Raw genomic sequence first — 19,902 nt, 5'->3', positions numbered from 1 at the left:
ATTACGTTACATTACTTGTTTATTGGTCAACCAAATTTAGTTATTATGTAGTTTGCGTTTTTATAATGACTTGTTTATATTGTGGTTTGAACTGAAAGTCAAGTTATTATATGAATATCAATACTAATCTATACTAATATTATAAAGCTGAAGAGTTTGTTTGTTTGTTTGTTTAAACGCGCTAATATCAGGAACTACTGGTCCGATTTGAAAAATTCTTTCAGTGTTAGATAGCCCATTTATCAAGGAAGGCTATAGGCTATATATCATCACGCTACGACCGATAGGAGCAGAGTACCAATAAAAAATGTTACAAAAACGGGGTAAATCTTGACCCATCCTTTCTTATGTGACGCAAGCGAAGTTGCGCGGGTCAGCTTATTATATTTAAGTGGAAAGTTAGTAACCTTTTTACCGCTTTTGAATAAGTTTAGTATCAGTTAGTTTATCAAGTGGAATAGTGACAATTGTTTCCACATATTTGCTGTCACTTTACCTAGCAGATAGGATATGTGTTATGATGTTTGTTTGTATGTATGTTATCTGACACTTAAGCTATGGAATTGGCAACAAGTTATGCTTTTTAACATATTGTGTACTGCAGGTTCTGTATTTGTTTTTTAGTAGTAGGTATTTCATATTATTCATTTGTTGGGAGGTCTTTGACCAGTAGTACGAGTAAGAAACGTAAAAGAAGAAAATATCTAAAACGTAGGTGATGACAAAAATAATAAATTTAAATCAAATGTTATATTTATAAACGATGACTATCCTCTTTGTGCAGTCATGACTGCTGAATGGATCAAATCAAATGGAACCAAGACCCCAAACGCAGACGAATGCAAATAGAAATACAATATTGACTGAAATATAAATATCACGGCTAAGGGCAGGAACTGCTAAGTTTAAGTCAGAGTGGGCGATCAGGGGGGCTATCACGTATCTCAGTTGTCAAATATTTGAAAGACACTACCCTGTACATTGTTTTCTCCCTTAGAATACTGTGGTTAGCACGTTACGTCAAAGCAGCAATGAACTGAATAATGACCATCAATTTGACGTACACTAACTGTCAACTGAGATACGTGATAAGCCCGCAGGTATGCAGTATATGCCTAAGGAAGTAGGAGGGCTTCAAAGTAAATTTAGCTCTACAATAGACAAGGTAGTTGTAAACAATTAGAATAAGTGTAACTGATTTAAAAACTCTTTTTGATAATAGAGGGTGAAACTGTATGCAGCTAATTTTAAAAAGCTATGCACACAAATTTATTATCTTTGGCTTGCAAAAGGACAGTTATGTAGGAAAAGAAGAGTGATGAATGACTGGTATATAATTAAAGTTAATTTATAAAAAAAAAACAAAACTATTTCTCCGTTTTGTATGGCCGTTCTATGCAATGGTTAACGTGGTTACTTTGCCATTATCGTATTGTGGGTTTGAATCACACACGTGACAAATATTTTTGTAATGAGTTCGTGTATTTATTCTGATCGTAAAATTGTAGTAGTATGAACGAATTTGAAGCATTAAAGAAACAGGTTGAGTGCTTTGTTTTCTCATATTTAAACAGGTCAGTATTTATTTATCAGAAGTTAGCATTGATCTTAGACGTCACTGTCTGTTTATCAGTGAACGTTGATAAGTGATAAGGCAACTTGTCACTAAGTAATTTATCTTTCTCTTAAGATAAATGAATCTCTTGAATAAAAACTAAAGAATCATCTATTTTCGTCAATTTTATTCTTTGGTTTCTGCCTACCCCTTTGGGAAGAAGTAGTGATTTTATGTATGCATATTATATTATATTATACTTAGATATTTCATAATTATTATTGAGCCAAGATTTTTTTAACAAACATACAATTACCGCAACAAATTGAAATGACCTTTTTTATAAGTATTTTTGCACAATACAATATAGGCGTCCTGTATTAAATCGAAATAAAAACCCACATTATTCTATCATTTACAAATACCTTCAGTCACATAATTATTTTTCTTTAATTAGTAGCCAAATCCTCAAATCACAATTTTAAGTTACACTTGACTCCACCTGCCATTGTTACTTAGAAGCGTGTTGTAGCAATAAATACCAACTTATTTGAGCACCGTTTAAATTAAGTGCCGTTTACTTGTATTATTGAAACTCTACCAAACACGGGCAATGGGCTATACTACTTGACTATTACTGATAATGTTTAAATTATACGAAGTAGACCTAATAAACGTATAAGGATACTGACTTCATGGTCCAGTCTTTATCTTTCACTAGCTGACCCGTGCAACTTCGCTTGCGTCACATAAGAGAGAATGGGTCATAATTTTCCCCGTTTTTGTAACATTTTTTACTGGTACTCTGCTCCCATTGGTCGTAGTTTGATGATGTATAGGCTTCCTCGATAAATGGGCTATCTAACACTAAAATATTTTTTCAAATCGGACCAGTAGTTCCTGATATTAGCGCGTTCAAACAAACAAACTCTTCAGTTTTATAATATTAGTATAGATTGTATTAACGGGAATCCCCAGTTCATTGCACCATTCCCAATGGTCAATGCCGGTTATTTTTGAAAATTAAAAAAGGTCTTTCTCAAAAGGGATTTTATATAAAGGAACTGCCTTTTATTTTTAGTTTACAGTAAAATCTTCTGATTTGTATTGTTTATTGTTATGGCCTCTTTGCGTATAATATAATACCTCTATGCGCTATCGGCCGTCTAATATAAGGAAATAATTTTGTAACGTAAAGGTACATTCTCTAAATAACTATAACACATATAATGACCATAATGTTGACCGGATTCGAACTCCGTGATAAAAATGACATCATAGGCATTGTATAATACGAGTAATACTGATAACGTAACCGTCAGTTAAATGTTAAAGGTCAGTCAATTCTATGGAAAAACACTCATCCCGTTTTAGATAATAATTGGCAGATTATCATGTTCGTAAATTTAAATACGACAGAGGAATATATATTTCGAAAATTTGAATAAAAATAACGACACGAAAGGTTACACTTATTTCATTTGATCAATCATTTTTGCTATGTTTGTATTAATAATATTAACTCCAGCGACCTCATATGATTTTTTTGCTCAAGTAACCAATGCCCGTTCTGGGAATATAACCTATCACTTTTAAACAAATTTAACACAAGTCTTTCAATTGTTTTGGTATAAAAATCGATCAATTTCGAATTAACAATATTATAACAATAGACTTCTGGAGAAAGTCTTTTTTATGATCATACAATTGATGGCTGGTTTAACGGTTTCTAGATTTGTATAAGATTTTCTTGTATTTTCTGCCATTTTATCTCGCAGAAACCAAGGTTATCCAACGCCTAATCCTAAGAAACTAGCCCTAAATATTATAAAACAAGTCTAGTAAACATAGAACGTGACATAACCTATGTCTAAACGATACATATCTTCTTGATAACCTTCGATAACCCGGCGTAAACTCAAGTAAAAAACCTAATCAAGGTCTTTATTCGCGGTTCGGTCCATTCCACTGTTGTGTTGTGGACCGAATAGCCGTAAGACAGTGTGAAGTGCGAGTGACTGTGCGTGTGTTGTGAATAAAATGCAGTGAAGGTTTTTTTGAACGAGATATTTTGTAAAGTGATGTAGGTACTGCTCTTTTTTTTGTATATTTAGTGCTCCTGTTTGATATGATGTGTGGATGTGAATGAGGCAAGGGAAGTTTGTACGAGGGAAATTTGTGCCTAGTGGCGTTCTTCTGGTTTGTGCTTACCCCTATGGGACATAGACGTGATATTATGTATTTAATAATTATGTATGTTATGTGCTTGTACCTATTTTTTTCTCTATTGTGTTGTTTAACTTAGTATTTTGGGATTTTATTTTGAGACCTACCATCGATTGCAGTAGCTAAATAAGTGAAAAAAGTAAGGTAAATACGAGTATTTTAAACAAGAATATATCTATGATATGAATTTGTACTTATCTATCAGTCATAATAAAATTTGAATCGGTAAAGTTATTCATTGTATTGACAATGACTGAAAATCTAATTATAGCTACACTTGTTACCGTATATTATACATTGCATTGTACAGATGTTTACACAATTGGTTAGCACGTCCAAAATTAGTACAATTACTCAATATTTTGCCATTTAAGTAGGTGCTAAATATGCATACTTACATACATAATATCACGCCTTTTTTTTCAATAGGGGTAGGCAGAGACGTAAGAACGCCACTTGGTATAATCCGCGCAAACTGTCTTTGCCTCATTCACATCCATACATCTTGTCCTACAGGATCACCGGTTACGAGTACTTCGCACCGTACCTTTTTTCAAGATATCGCCGAACTGAAATGCATATCTTTTAGATCCCGGTGTTTCCATTCACATCCGTAAAATAAATAAATCTATACTAATAATATAAAACTGAAGTGTTTGTTTTGTTGAACGTGCTTATCTCAGGAACTACTGGTCCGATTTGAAAAATTCTTTCGGTGTTAGATAGCCCATTTATTGAGGAAAGCTATAGGTTATATATCATCACGCTACGACTAATAGGAGCAGAGTACCAGTAAAAAACGTTACAAAAACGGGGAAAAGTTTGACCCATTCTCTCTTATGTGACACAAGCGAAGTTGCGCGGGTCAGCTAGTGAATAAATAAATAAAATATGTTAAGATATCGTTCCTTTACTCGTAGTAATCATTGCGAACTTTTGTTGCGAACGCGTTGTTGTTTACCTTCGCAATTCTTGACTTGTTAAGCTTCCTGTAGGCTGGTAGATTTATTTTAATTACATAATGATTTATGACCGATAAATACAGCAACAAAGAGTTCATTTAAACATAGACTTTCGTGATTTTTTGCTGTAGATAATTGCAGAACTAGTAACAAGTCAGTAGGGAGTCATGTATGCAAGGTTCGCGGCTGTCGGAGGTATGCAAAACTAAGATTTTTTAACAACAGTGACCACAGGTTTACGCAGCTGACAGTGGCATATTCTAAAAAGCTACTTTATTTTGGAAATAGACAAAATTGTTAATAATTGTTAGGATTATTGTACGTATCGAGGCCCTCTACAAAATTGTTGTTGGACTATAGCGAGTGTTTGATGCTATGTTGACGATCATAACATCTATGAATCAAATGTTTGTATCTTTATAAACTTCTGTCTGTATTCTTGAACATTATCACATGAATAGTTTTCCTTTAACTTTTTTTAAAATATCTGCTCTAGAACTAAACTTTATCTTACGCAATAGAACTGGAAACTCACAATATCGTGACCGGATTTCAAACCTGATATTTTTGTATGTTGCGAATGGACCACTTACTAAGATTATACGATAAAAAAAATGAGTGTCTATCTATTGTATTTTGAGAAACCAAAGTCAGATGTATTGTTAAGTTAAAATAAAAGAGGTATGATAATGCTCAATAACAACAGTCATGTGGATTTATACTTTTTTGATATAGAGTATCTAATGACATTTGAAATATACTTAAAAATAGTTTCTACGGCGACCGCTAGTGGCGCTGATCAGATTTTCATACAAAATTGTCGAAATCTAGTCGTTTGTCGATAGCAGTAGAAAATCGCGCTACTAATATTTAGCGAAATGCATTTTTAAACTCTTCATTTCGTCCTTCAATAATTTTAACAAGTTATAAATCTTAAGCAACTCTTTCAGTTCACAAATTACTTGCAAATACATTGTTATTATTTCGCTATTGTTACAGCTTAACCATAGTCCATTATATTTTCGTGTTTTGTATAGTGTCATGGCCTTCCTGTTATATTTCCTGACATTATGATAATGATAGCTAAATGACAGTGAAGCTGTTTAAGTCATTGTAGTTTTGTAAGATTTTCGAGGTAAAATTTCAGTATTTTGAGTGCTTATTGTAAGATAGAGAAGGATTGAATATGTTTATAGGTACTGAAAATTTTAAGTTTAACCTTCTATCTATCTAGCGTATGGTTAGTGGTCAACCTAGTGTCAAAGTTTTTCAAGCCGCCCGAATGCCTTTGACGTGGCTTAACGACTGTTATCTTTATCGACAACAACCGGGACCGACGTTTTACGTGCCCTCCGAAGCACGGAGACGCTCAGTTGAAATACCACTATGCGGTCACCCATCTATAGAATGACCACGCCAACGGTTACTTTAAGTTTAACCTTAATATAGACACAAACTAACTTCGATTTTATTTTGTTTGTTGGCAATTTAAAAAATCTGTTCAGCGGTCATGCTTTCTGACGGGTGTAGTGACAACTGTTATAGGAAAGTATTACTAGATTAAAAAAGAATAGCTCAACTGTTGTCGGCTCCATATGTTTAACTAATTTTTTAAAGTAGAATTGTTTAATCTATAGGAATCTTATTGTGAATAGTTAAGGATATCTTTGCCTGAATCTTTGTTTTGGAGAAACATAAATAAACAAACGATTAGTGCATACAATTAAGAACAATTATATAATTACGGCAGTAACTTAATGAGTGAAAATTCTACTTTTAGCACTGCCTGCTGTAGACCTAATTTTTTTCTAAGGTTTTAATCACCTGTATGACGCACTAAAATTGTCTTAAAATTAAAGTATGTATGAACTTGTAATAAAATCTCTTTGGCTTCAAGAATCACAAATGAGTACACGATTCTTTTAGGTTTCTTTTTTGTGTAGAGAAAAGATTTTATTACCAGTTCATACATACTATAATGCGAAAAGACTTTCCCCAACCTAATACAAATTCTGATTCTCAAAACTTTGTCAACAGGTCCTAGTGGAATCCAAACGCAAACAGACATTGAAATACGTAATCGGAGGCGTCGTTATGGTGGCCATCATTGGAGTGGTGATAGCTCTAGTCGTAGTACTAACTGGTGATGATGCTTCAGCCGAAGATCTAGTGTCTACCACCGAGGGGCCAACACCACCGACCACTTTACCGACCACGATAACTGCGGTTCCACCGACTGCTGACCCTGGTACTACGGAACCACCTATTACGGACCCGCCGCCAGCTCCTTTGGATCTAGATGAAATTATCGAAGGAGTGTTTTCGCCGCCATCGTTCAATGCCTCTTGGTCTTCAGGTATGTTATATCTGTTTATTAATATATATATATTATGTGTAGCTTAAAAAAATATTTTGTAAGATTTTTTTCTCTAGATAACTAGACTACCGGAGGGTGTAAGTAGAGGCTTTCATGCCTCTAAGGCTCGTAAAACCTGAGATAACAAGCTTAAACCTCTCTCGGGTTTTGAGAGTGAAGAAACAGAGATAGCATCTAGGTATTGTTATTTTTTAATTGGGCTAAAGTAAAACCATTAAAAATAAATAACATTGACTCATTACAAGAAAATGCACAGTTTTAAACGACTAAACAAGGGACTACGACTACAATAAGTAGTACATAAGTATCTTGCGTATAATTATAATTTATTACATTGCGTACATTTTATTACTATTTTCTGACACATGGGAGCAATAGAGAAACTAAATGTAATGTAATATAGGTACGTAACTTCCCTTCGAAAGGAAATAAGTTTTTATCGTACTCCCGGGAAGTAAACAGCATACCTTAATAGTATGGCCAGTTTAGTTAAACACGTATGTACCTACGTACATGCATAGTTGTAGATGTCCTTAAAATGTTATAAAATATAGTAGAAGGAATACTTATAGGCTTTACTGCTTATTACATAGAACTCAGTGGATCGACAAACAAAGTAAAAAATTGGGATAAGTAAAAAGAAAAATAATTATGCACTTCTAGAAAACTTTACTTGATAAAAGATGACGAGAATTTTTACTTTTATGCTACTGAAATGCAAGTGTTCTACTAAAATAATAATTATTCATCATATCAAAGACTTTTTTTCCTGACAAGCAAACAGAAAATTATCACACAGCGAAGGACGCTATTTTATAGTGTCATTTAAAGTTGAAACTAGGTTTAGTAATCCTAATAATGTTAGGATCTCGTTAAAATTCCGCCCGTTGCATCTCGCGATGCTGCGTTCTGCCAATTGGTTTCAATTTCAGTCTAATCGTCGCTTCAGTCAGTCATGGTCGCAGATGTAGAGAGTGCAAGGTAATGATAAATAGAAAACGTTTTTCTATTACTTTATACAGTTATAAGCAATGATAGCTGAAAGTTTGTACCTCCCACGTAAGAGGTCGACGGTTCGAACGCGAGGCAACACACCAATGACTTTTCAAAGCTGTGTGTGTATTAGAAATAGTTATCACCGTGCATGCCTAATTATCAAATCGCATTTTACCGTTTCTTTCATGTTTTATGGACAACTAGCTGACCCGCGCAACTTCGCTTGCGTCACATAAGAGAGAATGGGTCAGAATTTTCCATGTTTTTGTAACACTTTTTACTGTTACCTACTCTGCTCCTATTGGTCGTAGCGTGATGATATAAAATATGCTTGTTTTTCACCAAAAATATTAATAAAATTATTTATATCTCTTAGTATAACGAAGTCGCGCTAAGACATATCCGCCATTAAAACAGTTGCCATGGCAACGGAATTTTGTTAATTCAATGTCATTATAATATTGATATTTCGCGACTTCGTTGAATTTTCTGAATTTTCCCGGGAAATGCGTCATTTTCCCGGGGTGAAAAGTAGCCTATGTCCTTTCTCGGGTATCAAAATATCTCCATACCAAATTTCATGCAAATTGGTTCAGTAGTTTAGACGTGATTGAGTAGCAGACAGACAGACAGACAGACAGACAGACAGACAGACAGACAGACAGACAGACAGACAGACAGACAGAGTTACTTTCGCATTTATAATATTAGTATGGATATTTGACTAATCGGCTATTGTCGCCTGTTAGTTCAATTTTGTTACTTTACTCTTCGTCATCTATATTTGTAAAACAACATAATATAATTTAGTAATCAGAATATAGAGACGAATTTCATAGGCATGTTTTAGTTGTTGCACATTCCTTGTTTCATGAATCATATCATGTTATTGTATGTTAAACAATTCGTAAATAAAATTATTGTTTAACTATTGTGCTTGTTTAAAATAGTTTATTGGTTAAACAAAAACATTACTGTACCTATCAGTTAATCTACTTACAATCCAATAGCCATAGTATTTTGCTCACTACTTGATACGCTTGGCGAGATTTCATCATGTAAAAAATTCCCTATGAGTTCATCCAGATTATAAACTAGCGATTTATGTGTTATTTGGTGTCAAAGAGCAATAAACACACATCCTTACAAACGCATTTATCTAAGTATAATTGTAGGAAGTATAATATGATTGTGTCAATAATTATAAACATGTAAAATTACATACTTTTTAACAATTAGTTCTACTGTCTATTATATAATAGGATACGGGAATCAACGCTAACACGCATATACCTTAAAATAATAAGGTATCCTTTCCCGTATCCTGTTATATAATAAACATGCAACGCAAGAGTTCAAAAGTTATAGTTCTACTGTTTATAAAATGTATGTTAAACACAGTATTTTGTTAAACAAGAAACATACATATTAGTCCTTTCTCTTTGCAATTATTTAAAAGCGGCGTAAACATTGCGTGCAAGTAATTGTGTAAGGAGGTAACATATTACATAACTTGTACGATTACCTTGCAGGGTAACGTGATGCAACAACATATTCGGATATACAGTATTACGATACTTTTAAAACAAAAGGTCAATAATACATGTACAAAAAATACTTGAATTTATAGACAAAGGATATAGTTAAGTATTATTTGAACTTCAGAATTCATGAATTTTGTTTAAAATACGCATTTCACAAATAAATTGAAATATAATAATTTGAATAAAAGTATCCATAAATATATTTTTTTAACCCATAACTGTCCCGTGGCAAGGGCCTCACGAATGACGAAACGGTTAGACTTTGTGTCCATCACCGGCCAAGTGCGAGTTGGGGATCTAGCATGGCCTCAAGAAATGTATCAGATCAAAACGTATCAACATAATATTTTGTATGAAAATCTGATCAGCGCCTCTGACGGGCGTCGGAGAAACTTGCTTGGCAGTAAATTATAAAATGTCAAAATTTTGATAAGTAGCCGGTTGTTTGTAGTCGATCGTGGTAGAGAATCGAGGTACCGTTGTCGAAAATCGATATGAACTCGATCACGGATTCAGTAAACAATATCTGAAATCATAAAAATACATTGTCGTAAATAGAGTACACAAAGATAATAATTATAGATTCGAGAACCTATCAAACCGTCTGCAAAATTGAATATTCATATCCATGTTTTTAATCAAAAGCTAAAAGTATTGTCAATATCCCGAATATTTTTTGTATGCAAATGTAAAAGAGAACCTTTGTTAAAATTGACTTCAGTTTACCGGTGTGAAGGGAAAGCAAAAAAAATGTGACACGAATTAATTGCGACAGATACACCTTCTTTGGTTTGTGTACTTGCCAAATCTTGCAGTTTGTATCTTGCAGACACGAAATAAGAGTACTTACGTGAAAGCTCACTCAGATAAGCTGTTATTTTTTAATATGAAGTGCAATTTCAGCTTTACCAAACTTCCATGTTCCGTATATAGAACCTTTCTCACAAATTACTATGTTTGTTCAATTTCAATCCATTCAGTTGTAAGATTGTTGATTTTAATGCGGACAGAGAGACAGATCCGACTGGAATATTGTATAATAATTATTTAATAATGTGCATTATAGAATATCGTATTATATCAATTTAATTCTCCACTTTGTTAGAATGTAGTAATTTCAAGGTTTCATTTCAAGTGGATAACTGGTTCGCGTCAACTTCACATCATAATAAGACTTTCTAAGCTTTGCAATGCACTACTATCAATCATAATAGAACTATGTGTTATATATCTGTCCTTATCTAACTATACTCTAAAGTATAATGTTGTCTCATTCATAGTAAAGTGGCTTGCAGTTCAAAGTATGAATGGATGTGAACCAAATGGCTCAGAATTCGCCCCAGTGCCATTGAAAAGAATACTCGCTGTATAAATGAATGCATGTGTGATGAATATCTTCAATGTAAAGTTATAATTTATTTCAATGTAGTGACGTAGATTTTTTTAAAGTGGATATGTGAATCAGTACCTTATTGTAACTTAAGTTGAAATATTTTAAGTTTGAATAATGTATTTCTGGAGATATTTTACTACAGATATTCATAAGTTGGCAGACACATTGATTCAAAGTGTAAATTCTCAAAAATAATCTCAAAATATTCTCTATAGCTGACCCGCGCAACTTCGCTTGCGTCACATAAGAGAGAATGGGTCATAATTTTCCCCATTTTTGTAACATTTTTTTCTGGAACTCTGCTCCTTTTTCGAAATCGGACCAGTAGTTTCTGAGATTAGCGCGTTCAAAACAAACAAACTCTTCAGCTTTATAATATTAGTATAGATGAAAAAATTATGTTCTTCAAATAAACCGCATTAGGAATTAACTACTATCGTCTATAATTTCGCATGCCTAATCCCGGCAGTATACCCAATCAAACACGCCACGGTTCATTGACCTATCAAAAAAACAATCTACACAGGAAACAATACTACAGGAAGGCGCTCTTTCCGTATTATAATTACTTGTAATCTCGTGTTATAACAAACTCTCTAATTGCAGGTAACGAGGTGCTGTTCAGAAACGCGAACGGTGACTTGATTCTGTACGATGTGGACACTGACACTAGTACTGCACTTATTTCTAACACGTCACAGGTATGTAAAACATTATTTACATATTATCTAGACTAAGTAAGCTCAAAAAATTGAAGTGTTAATTCTAATAACATGACCGCCTCCATGGCGCAGTGGTTTAGGTCGCCACGCCGATACCATTGCGTTGGGAGGTCGTGGGTTCGATTCCCACACGGAGCAATTATTTGTGCGATCCACAAATAATTGTTTTAGGCCTGGTTGTACTTTGTGTCCGTTGTTTGTATGTTTGTAAAAGTCCCCGCGACACAAAAGCAATTCTTAGTGCGGGAGTTGTCTTTTTAAACAAAAAAAATAATAACACCGCAAAATAAAACAGTACCTAATTATTAACTTAATTTACACAAATATATAACCTTCGCATACTTCTAATTCATAATTACAAGTTTGAAGTGTGTGAAATACATAGTATTCACTTATTTACCCACGGTTATTACCTTTTTTAGTACACATTTGTGCCGTGCCGTTATTTTTTTGGATTATGATTCCTTTTCCTTTGTTGATAAGGTCAAAACCTTTATAATCATTATTCATTTCTCTATTTAACTACTTGAACTGTGCAAGTATGATTATACAATAAATAAATATAGCGAAAGTTTTCTCTAATCGTATCAGTAGTTTCTAAGATTTGAGCGTAAAAATAGTATTCTTTAGTGTTTTATAAGTAAAAAAAAACTAGTAGATCGGGAACTATAACGATCATAGGATTGCTTACTTTAGTATATCCGTATTAGACTTTAAAACGCGCTATTTATTTTTAACCTTTTGTCGTTTTTTGCACTCGTTTTTTTCGTCAAACGATTGCCTAGTTTCGTAATACAAACACGTTTAACCTTATTAGTTTGGCAACATTACTGATTCTTTGGACAATCTACTGTGGATCGCAATGCCCATTTTCGTGCAATACTATTGTTGAAATAGCCTATTGTTAGAATAATGTAATTTTGAGACCATTTTAACCAGGTAACTAGGTATTTTATTATGTTTTGCTCTTTTTCTAAAAGAAAAGTTACCGATTGAGTATAATATTGGCAAGACTTTACGTCTCAAAAACGATAGGGGGATTTGTAAGAAAAAGGGCACAGCCCTAGAAGCCTTTGTCCAGCAGTGGGGCACCCAATTAGGCTAAAGAAAAAAAAAACACAAATATTTGAAATGTTTATATATTCATCGTACTTTTGTTTTGTTGCCTTCCTTTGCATCCATATTAATATTATATCTCATGTACGTATGATATGAGATATTGATATTTCTACGATAGAAATAGGGTAGAAACCATACGTCAATTTGCGAAGCAATTTGCCTTCGTAAATTGAGTTACAAAAGCACTTCTGTAGCAATGTAAAAAGCGTAGCGGCTTATTGATGTTTGAAGGATCATTCTGTATTAGAGCTCTTTAGGGAATACTTGGATTAAATCGTACTTTTTAAACGAAGAGATAGCGGTAAACTGCAGAACATGAATGGTTTGTCTGAGAGATGGTAGTAGAAGCCTTTGCCATATTTATGTGTGTAATTGAATGAAATGAAAAATCTTAGAACTTTACTATAAAATGTTATTTGTAGACAATCTCTCCACTATTACCGAACGATTACAGAGTTTCACGTTTGGTCTGAAAGTTTAATGTTCCATGTTCTTTTTATTAATATAACATATTTGTTTCAGATTCTGCAGCAATCATCAAGAGTAACCACTTTATCTCCTGACGGTTCACAAGTCGTATTAGCATATGACGTCCAACCGGTAAGTTGTACTATGAAATATAACTTTTCTATTTCCTTTAAAAACGTTTCATTAAATATCTTCGCTAACATCTTTTAAATCAAAGCTCTACTAGCGGAAAAATGTAGCCAGTCATTTTATGAATTTAATAGGTTCAATTGTTTTTACGCTAAAGATACACAAAAGAAAAGAATATGGTTTGGACGCATTTTCCACCTTTTTTTAAAACTAATACAACGAAATTCACGATACAATAATCCCGCGTAATATTTCATTTACTAAAACGCGCGTAAATACGTCCGTATATTATTATGAAGTGCCTACATAAAACAAAATTACTCGCTACATAATTTTGGTACTCGAGTTGAACATTTTTCTGGCAGTGCGACCAAAGCCCTCGTTATGGGACACAAATTGCTTTTCATATTGTGTAAACATTCACGTTTTACGTAAATATTGAATGTGTAATACGCAATTTTTATATTTGTTTTTATTTCTCGATTTTCTTTTGCAAAAAGATGTTTAAGAAAATTGTGACTCCTTGCGATTGAATTTAAACTTTATCTCGAGGTCCAACTCGTTTCGCATTGAAAATTTTCTCGTCGTTCTTGGACTATTTTTCTAGTTTCAAAATAATATTTAAACCAGAGATAATGCAACGGATCAAATATTAAGAAAAAAGCAGTTTGAAAAGGTCTAGAAAACAATAAAGTCGTTTATCCGTTGACCATAATTATCATACTTATATACCTGATAACATTTAGTAGTAATCAGAAATATCTAAAAAACCCGCAAGCAATGAGTATAGAACAAGTAATAACTATGACTTTTGTCTCCAGTTCTGCAATCTCTTTAATCAAGAAAGGCGACAGACTTTTTGTTTAGGAAGACGGGATACCTACTAAAATCTGCCAAATAAAATTTTCGTTAATACAATTCCGATTTCAAAGCCTTTATTTATAACGATTTAATAAATTGGAATTTAGGTAACGAAAATAAAATTGTGTCAATTTTTGTCACGACATAACTAGACATGTAATTTCACCGAAACTGAACACAAACCAAACGTTCAAGCCAGCTTACTTTGTCCTTGTTCGTACAAGCGTGTAATCGCAATAATCACAAGTTTGTTAGACAAACTTACAAGACGGCTCCTAGCACAACAAGACTTCGCGAGTACATTGTACTTTACGCTACGTTTGTTAGTAAACAACGTTAGGGTAAACACGCTATGTAGGTACAAGGTAGTCAAATATTAACATTCGCGTTTCTTAATAAAAAATACTTTATTTAAAATATCTTAATACTAAACGAGTGTACAGTCGAACGTGAGATGCGGAACAGAACCCTTAGGTCTAAATGACATGCACTTATATTCGATTACGAGCTTTACATGTGTGTATCGGTGAGACCTCACCTCATGGAGTCTCATGACCATTAGCCAGAATCGAATGTTTATTAGTTTTATAAGTTAAGAGGCAATATGACCAGTAGCAAGAATCGAATGTTTATTTGTCTTATTAGTTATTGAGAAATGGATCAGCTTGCGTTGCTATGGCGAGTGACGTGATGCGTTTCAGTTTACTAGTAACGTATGATTTATGGGACTGGGACGCATAACTCCTCCCTCCGTAAGTTCAAAATCACGTTCTTTAGGACGTCGATTTTGACACAATAATACATTCTTATAACGATACACAGAAATAATTAATACAATGATTAAAATGAGGTAGATTATTATAGTTCCTAAACTTATACTATGCACATTCACAAATTGCTTTTCACTATTTAGCACTGCACTTTTGTCTTTCAACACATGTGTCAGGAACTGAAGATTTTCTAAATCAATCTGGTCCAAGTTAATTGACTTCTTATGCGTGATGTCTTGCGGCGCGGTGATCTTTGGCAGATGTATCTTTGGTGTACTGCTGAAGACTGATTCGCCTGTTTGAACACGACGTTTCCGTAGTGTGAGCTTGCCTATTTTAACTTCACAAGCGTTGTTGAGGCTCAAGAGATAAGTGCCCATGATGACGTGTTGACTCATGTCGTTTTCACAGATTTCCGTGAGAACTGTATGCGAACCTGTGTATATGATCCAAGAATCTGGTTGAATCGATTTTATCTTAATGTTGGATGTTTCGACACATAATGGAGAACACGATGTAATCGGCGTTGTGAATTTCATTAAGTCTTCGATGCACTGGCTATCTGCTTCAGGTGATATGTAAGTTTCATAGCATAGAAACTTTCCATCGTCGACTTCTCTGCATGGCTGAGAGAGTGGTAATACTTTCGACCCTTTTGTTAGGATGAAGGAATGTTTGGAGGTAAGCAGGAAGGTAAGGTTTATGTGAGGATTATACATAGGGAATGGATATAGTTTATAATAACTGAACACATCTAACTGAACCGTAGGAACTGTCATTATAAAAATTATTTGTTTGCCTTTCACATAACCTTTAATATTTATACAATTTTCTAACTTAATTAAGTTTTCCTTAGTTACTGGGAAAATCAACTTATCTGTGCTCTCAATATCCTTTAAAACATTATATAATTCGTCTGAGTCTAATATCGATTGATGCAGTACATTCAGTCTACTAAATGCTATGGCTGTTTCTACCTCGTCTAAACGCACAAGTAATATTTCGAAGTTATGTATCAACAAATTAAAAGTGTTTAAGACTAAATTCTTACTCCTTTGGAATTGAGTCGCATTTAAAATTTCTTCTATTTCCTGTATAGTCTTATTAAGAATTATGAAGTTATTCCTTGTGGAATTTGTGATATTTACGAAAGTATCAACTATTTCGGAAATAAGAGTAATTTTGTTAACAAGTGCATTTTGCTTTGATTCTATTTTATTTAACAAATGATCGTATCTTAAAGCATCTTGGTGATCTAAGTTACCTGTTATAGCTTTTATAAGTGAGCCAATGGGGTTAATCAATCCTCGTTTTATTCTAACACTAGGAACTAACTGGTTATATTTGTCTATAGTTAAATTCATAAGATATTCGGTTTGTAAATGAGCATCTACAATACTACCATCTAATGTGTATAAAGCTAACTTATCGTTTATATAAGTAATTAATTGGTTATATTTTTCTACGTTATATTTCAAACTACTACTTACTAGTTCTAAGTCTAATTTCTTAATGATATTCCAGTCGTAAAGACTAAGCGAAGCTTGACCTTCCTTCACGGGAAGGATGCCGGGATTGTCCTCAACTTGCTGCAGTTGAAGGGCCTGGCTTAGGGCTACGTGGGTCATCATCCACAGGACGTACCTGCGAAGGACGTTTTATATCTTTAATAGGAACTTTATGCGTACGGTTTTGCGTTTGAACAGTGACTGTGTTCCTATTCATTTCGTTGATTATTTTCGCGGGTTGATAACGGGGTTTGTCTTTGCTCCGTCTGGTATTAACACCTTTAATAAACACGCTATCTCCTTTTTTAATGTTAAATTTAGTTTCACCGCCTCGTTTTTCCTTTATTTTCTGCTTGGATTGTAGCATTTTATCATGGAGGTAATTATACAAATATTTGGTTCTCTTAACATGTTCCTTAACTAACTGTTGCGTATAACTTTTGTTAAAATCTACGTTAAACATAGAAGACGATTCGGTGTGACCAAACACGACTTCAAATGGTGTAAGTCCCGTTGTTGAATGTATTGATTGATTGTAAGACATTATGGAATAAGTCATTACGGTTGCTGCGTCCGTAATTTTCCTATCATATTTCGCGAGTCTATAAATCTCTATAATAGTAGAATGGAACCTTTCTACAATTCCCACAGAATTAGGGTTATGAGGTGTCCCTATATGAAGATTAATTTTGTAAAACGTTAACATTTCCTTTAATAAATTATTGTTGAATTCGCTACCTGGGTCAGCGCTTATTTTGGTTGGAATGCCGTAAATTGAAAAGTATTTTATTAATGCTCTAATAATCTCTGGTGTGGATCTATTAGATACTTCAAACGCCTGTCCTAATTTGCTGAATGCGTCGACTATTGTTAAGAAGTATTTACCTTCTATTGAAAACAAATCAATGAAAATTTCCTCGAAAGGTTTTGATTGAGTTTGTGTTAGTTGTAATTCCGGTTTTAAGGGTTTTCTATCGTACTTCATCTTTTTACAAGTTTCACACGAATTAATTATACTAGAGACAGTTGAATCTAGATTATTCCAATAGAATGTCCGTTTAAGGTGCGCGATTGTTTCCTTAATTCCGCGATGGCAGGTTTTTCCCTGATGGTATTTTAATACTATATCGCGTTGTTCATTTTCATCTTCAACGTAAATTACTCGTTCCGTACATTCGCAAATTTTAATAGAGTCCTTTTTAAATATATTTGTTACAATATTAGAAAACTGTTCGCGATGTTTCTTATCCTCAAAATAAATAAAATATGTAATTTTTGGTCGAATATATTCCTTTAAGAATTGTTTTATTAAATCTGTATTATTTATTGGTAAATGAACTTCTAAAATCTTTTGTTTATCTCTTGATAACTTTTTAACAAAACATTCGTTTTTATTCCAAGTGAATACTAGAATTTGATTCGGCTTTGTATCGATAGCCTCGTGTAATATCGGTATATCCGATGAGTCCATATTTTCTTCAGAATGAACTGTTATAATTTGTGAATCTGGTTTTTCAGATGCCGTAAGTGTACCACTACTTATAGAAGGTACAGGGTACTGTGATTCGATTGATCGAACCGAACGCGTCTCATCGTCCGATGAGATAATTATAGTGTCGTCTCGTTGTCCCGTATTGACAATCATAGATGACGTTTCCTCTAAAGCGTTTATTTTAATTCTAGAGAGAGCATCCGCATTATTATTTTGTTTTCCGGGCTTATATTGAATGTCGAAATTATATTCGGCTAACCTAAGGCGCCATCTCGTTAGTCGGCTGCCTGGTTCCTTAAAAGAGTTCATCCACGCTAGTGGCCTATGATCACTTAAAACTGTAAATTTGTTTCCGTATAAATAAGGCCTAAAATGCTTACATGCCCAAACAATGGCTAATAATTCTTTTTCTATGGTACTATACCGCGTTTCAGCGTCATTTAACGTTCTGCTAGCGAAAGCGATTGGTTTATCACTGCCTACAGGTCCCTGTGATAACACTGCGCCTAACGCATAGTTCGAAGCGTCTGTAGTAAGTAAAAATGATTTTGTAAAATCGGGAAATTGCAATAACGGTGCATTCGTTAGAATTTCCTTGCACTTTTCAAATGCATCTATATACTCTTTATTAATAACTATCTTATTCTTTTTCTTAAGACAATTGGTTAGCGGTTGCGTTATTTTCGAGAAATCTTTAATGAATTTTCTATAATATCCTACTAAACCTAGAAAACTTTTTATTTCCGTTGTAGTTTTAGGTAATGGAAACTGCAATACTGCTTTAATCTTATCGTTATTAGGTTTTAAACCGTCCTTAGAAATAGTGTGTCCCAAATACAATACTTCCTTGCGCAAAAACTCGCACTTGTCTAAGGTGACTTTGAGGTTAGTTTCCCTCAATCTATTGAAGATTTTCCGAAGCTTTTCCACGTGATCCTGAAGGCTAGATGAATAGACAATTATGTCATCTAAGTAGACCAGGCAATGGATGCCCTGAAGACCTCTAAGCACATTATCCATGGCTCTTTGGAAAGTAGCCGGTGCCGTCTTCAAGCCAAAGGGCATACGAGTGAATTCGTAATGTCCAGCCTGTGTAGTGAATGCAGTTTTAGGAATATCCTCTTTACTGACTTCTAACTGATGGTAGCCACTTGCTAAATCGATTGTAGAGAAATAAGTGGCTTTCCCTAATCTATCGAAAAGATCGGAAATGTTTGGCAATGGGTATTTGTCGTCTACCGTTATTTCGTTGAGTCTACGGTAGTCGATGACCATTCTATATTTCTTTTCGCCTGATGCGTCTACCTTTTTCGGTACTAAGTGTACAGGTGCACTCCACGGAGAGTGGGATTCCTGGATAACATTATTTTCTAGAAGTTTTTCCACTTGCCGCTGAATTTCCTCATTTTGGGCAATGGGATGTCGATAGGGACGAATATAGATAGGATCCTCGTTTTTGGTCCTAATCTTATGTTGAACTTGGTTAGAAAATGATAGAGGGATTTTATCGCAATGGAAAATATCTTTAAATTCTGTGCATAGATTTGTTATACACGATTTTTCCTCAGAATTCAAATGATCTAACCGTAATTTGGAGAGATTTTCCTCTAATATTTGTTCATAATTTATACTACTATCTAACTTATTTAACGTACATTTCACGTATTCTATCTTAATTACGTCTACTGGTTTATCGAAAGTTATGGTGACATCTTCGTTTGTCGTATTTTGCACGATTGTTTGCGCGAAATTATCCTTACACGTAATGATTGCGTCCGGC

General features: G+C 33.9%; 1 protein-coding gene across 5 annotated transcripts in view; it reads left to right on the top strand.

Moving 5' to 3' along the window:
• The window catches only part of LOC142974324 (venom dipeptidyl peptidase 4-like), a 72,852-nt gene that overhangs the window by 33,708 nt on the left and 19,242 nt on the right, over positions 1–19,902 (top strand). For 3 of the 5 annotated variants that reach the window (XM_076116574.1, XM_076116578.1, XM_076116577.1), the window contains exons 3-5: positions 6,781–7,099; positions 11,660–11,754; positions 13,417–13,494. In XM_076116574.1, coding sequence (XP_075972689.1) covers positions 6,781–7,099; positions 11,660–11,754; positions 13,417–13,494 — 492 coding nt within the window. Of the gene's footprint in view, positions 1–3,513; positions 3,643–6,780; positions 7,100–11,659; positions 11,755–13,416; positions 13,495–19,902 lie in introns of those variants that run through there. The other 2 variants (XM_076116579.1, XM_076116580.1) reach the window with 2 other exon arrangements.

Source organism: Anticarsia gemmatalis, chromosome 7 (genome assembly GCF_050436995.1).
Source record: "Anticarsia gemmatalis isolate Benzon Research Colony breed Stoneville strain chromosome 7, ilAntGemm2 primary, whole genome shotgun sequence".
NCBI classification, from domain to species: domain Eukaryota; kingdom Metazoa; phylum Arthropoda; class Insecta; order Lepidoptera; family Erebidae; genus Anticarsia; species Anticarsia gemmatalis.
This window is presented reverse-complemented; position numbering and strand designations above follow the sequence as displayed.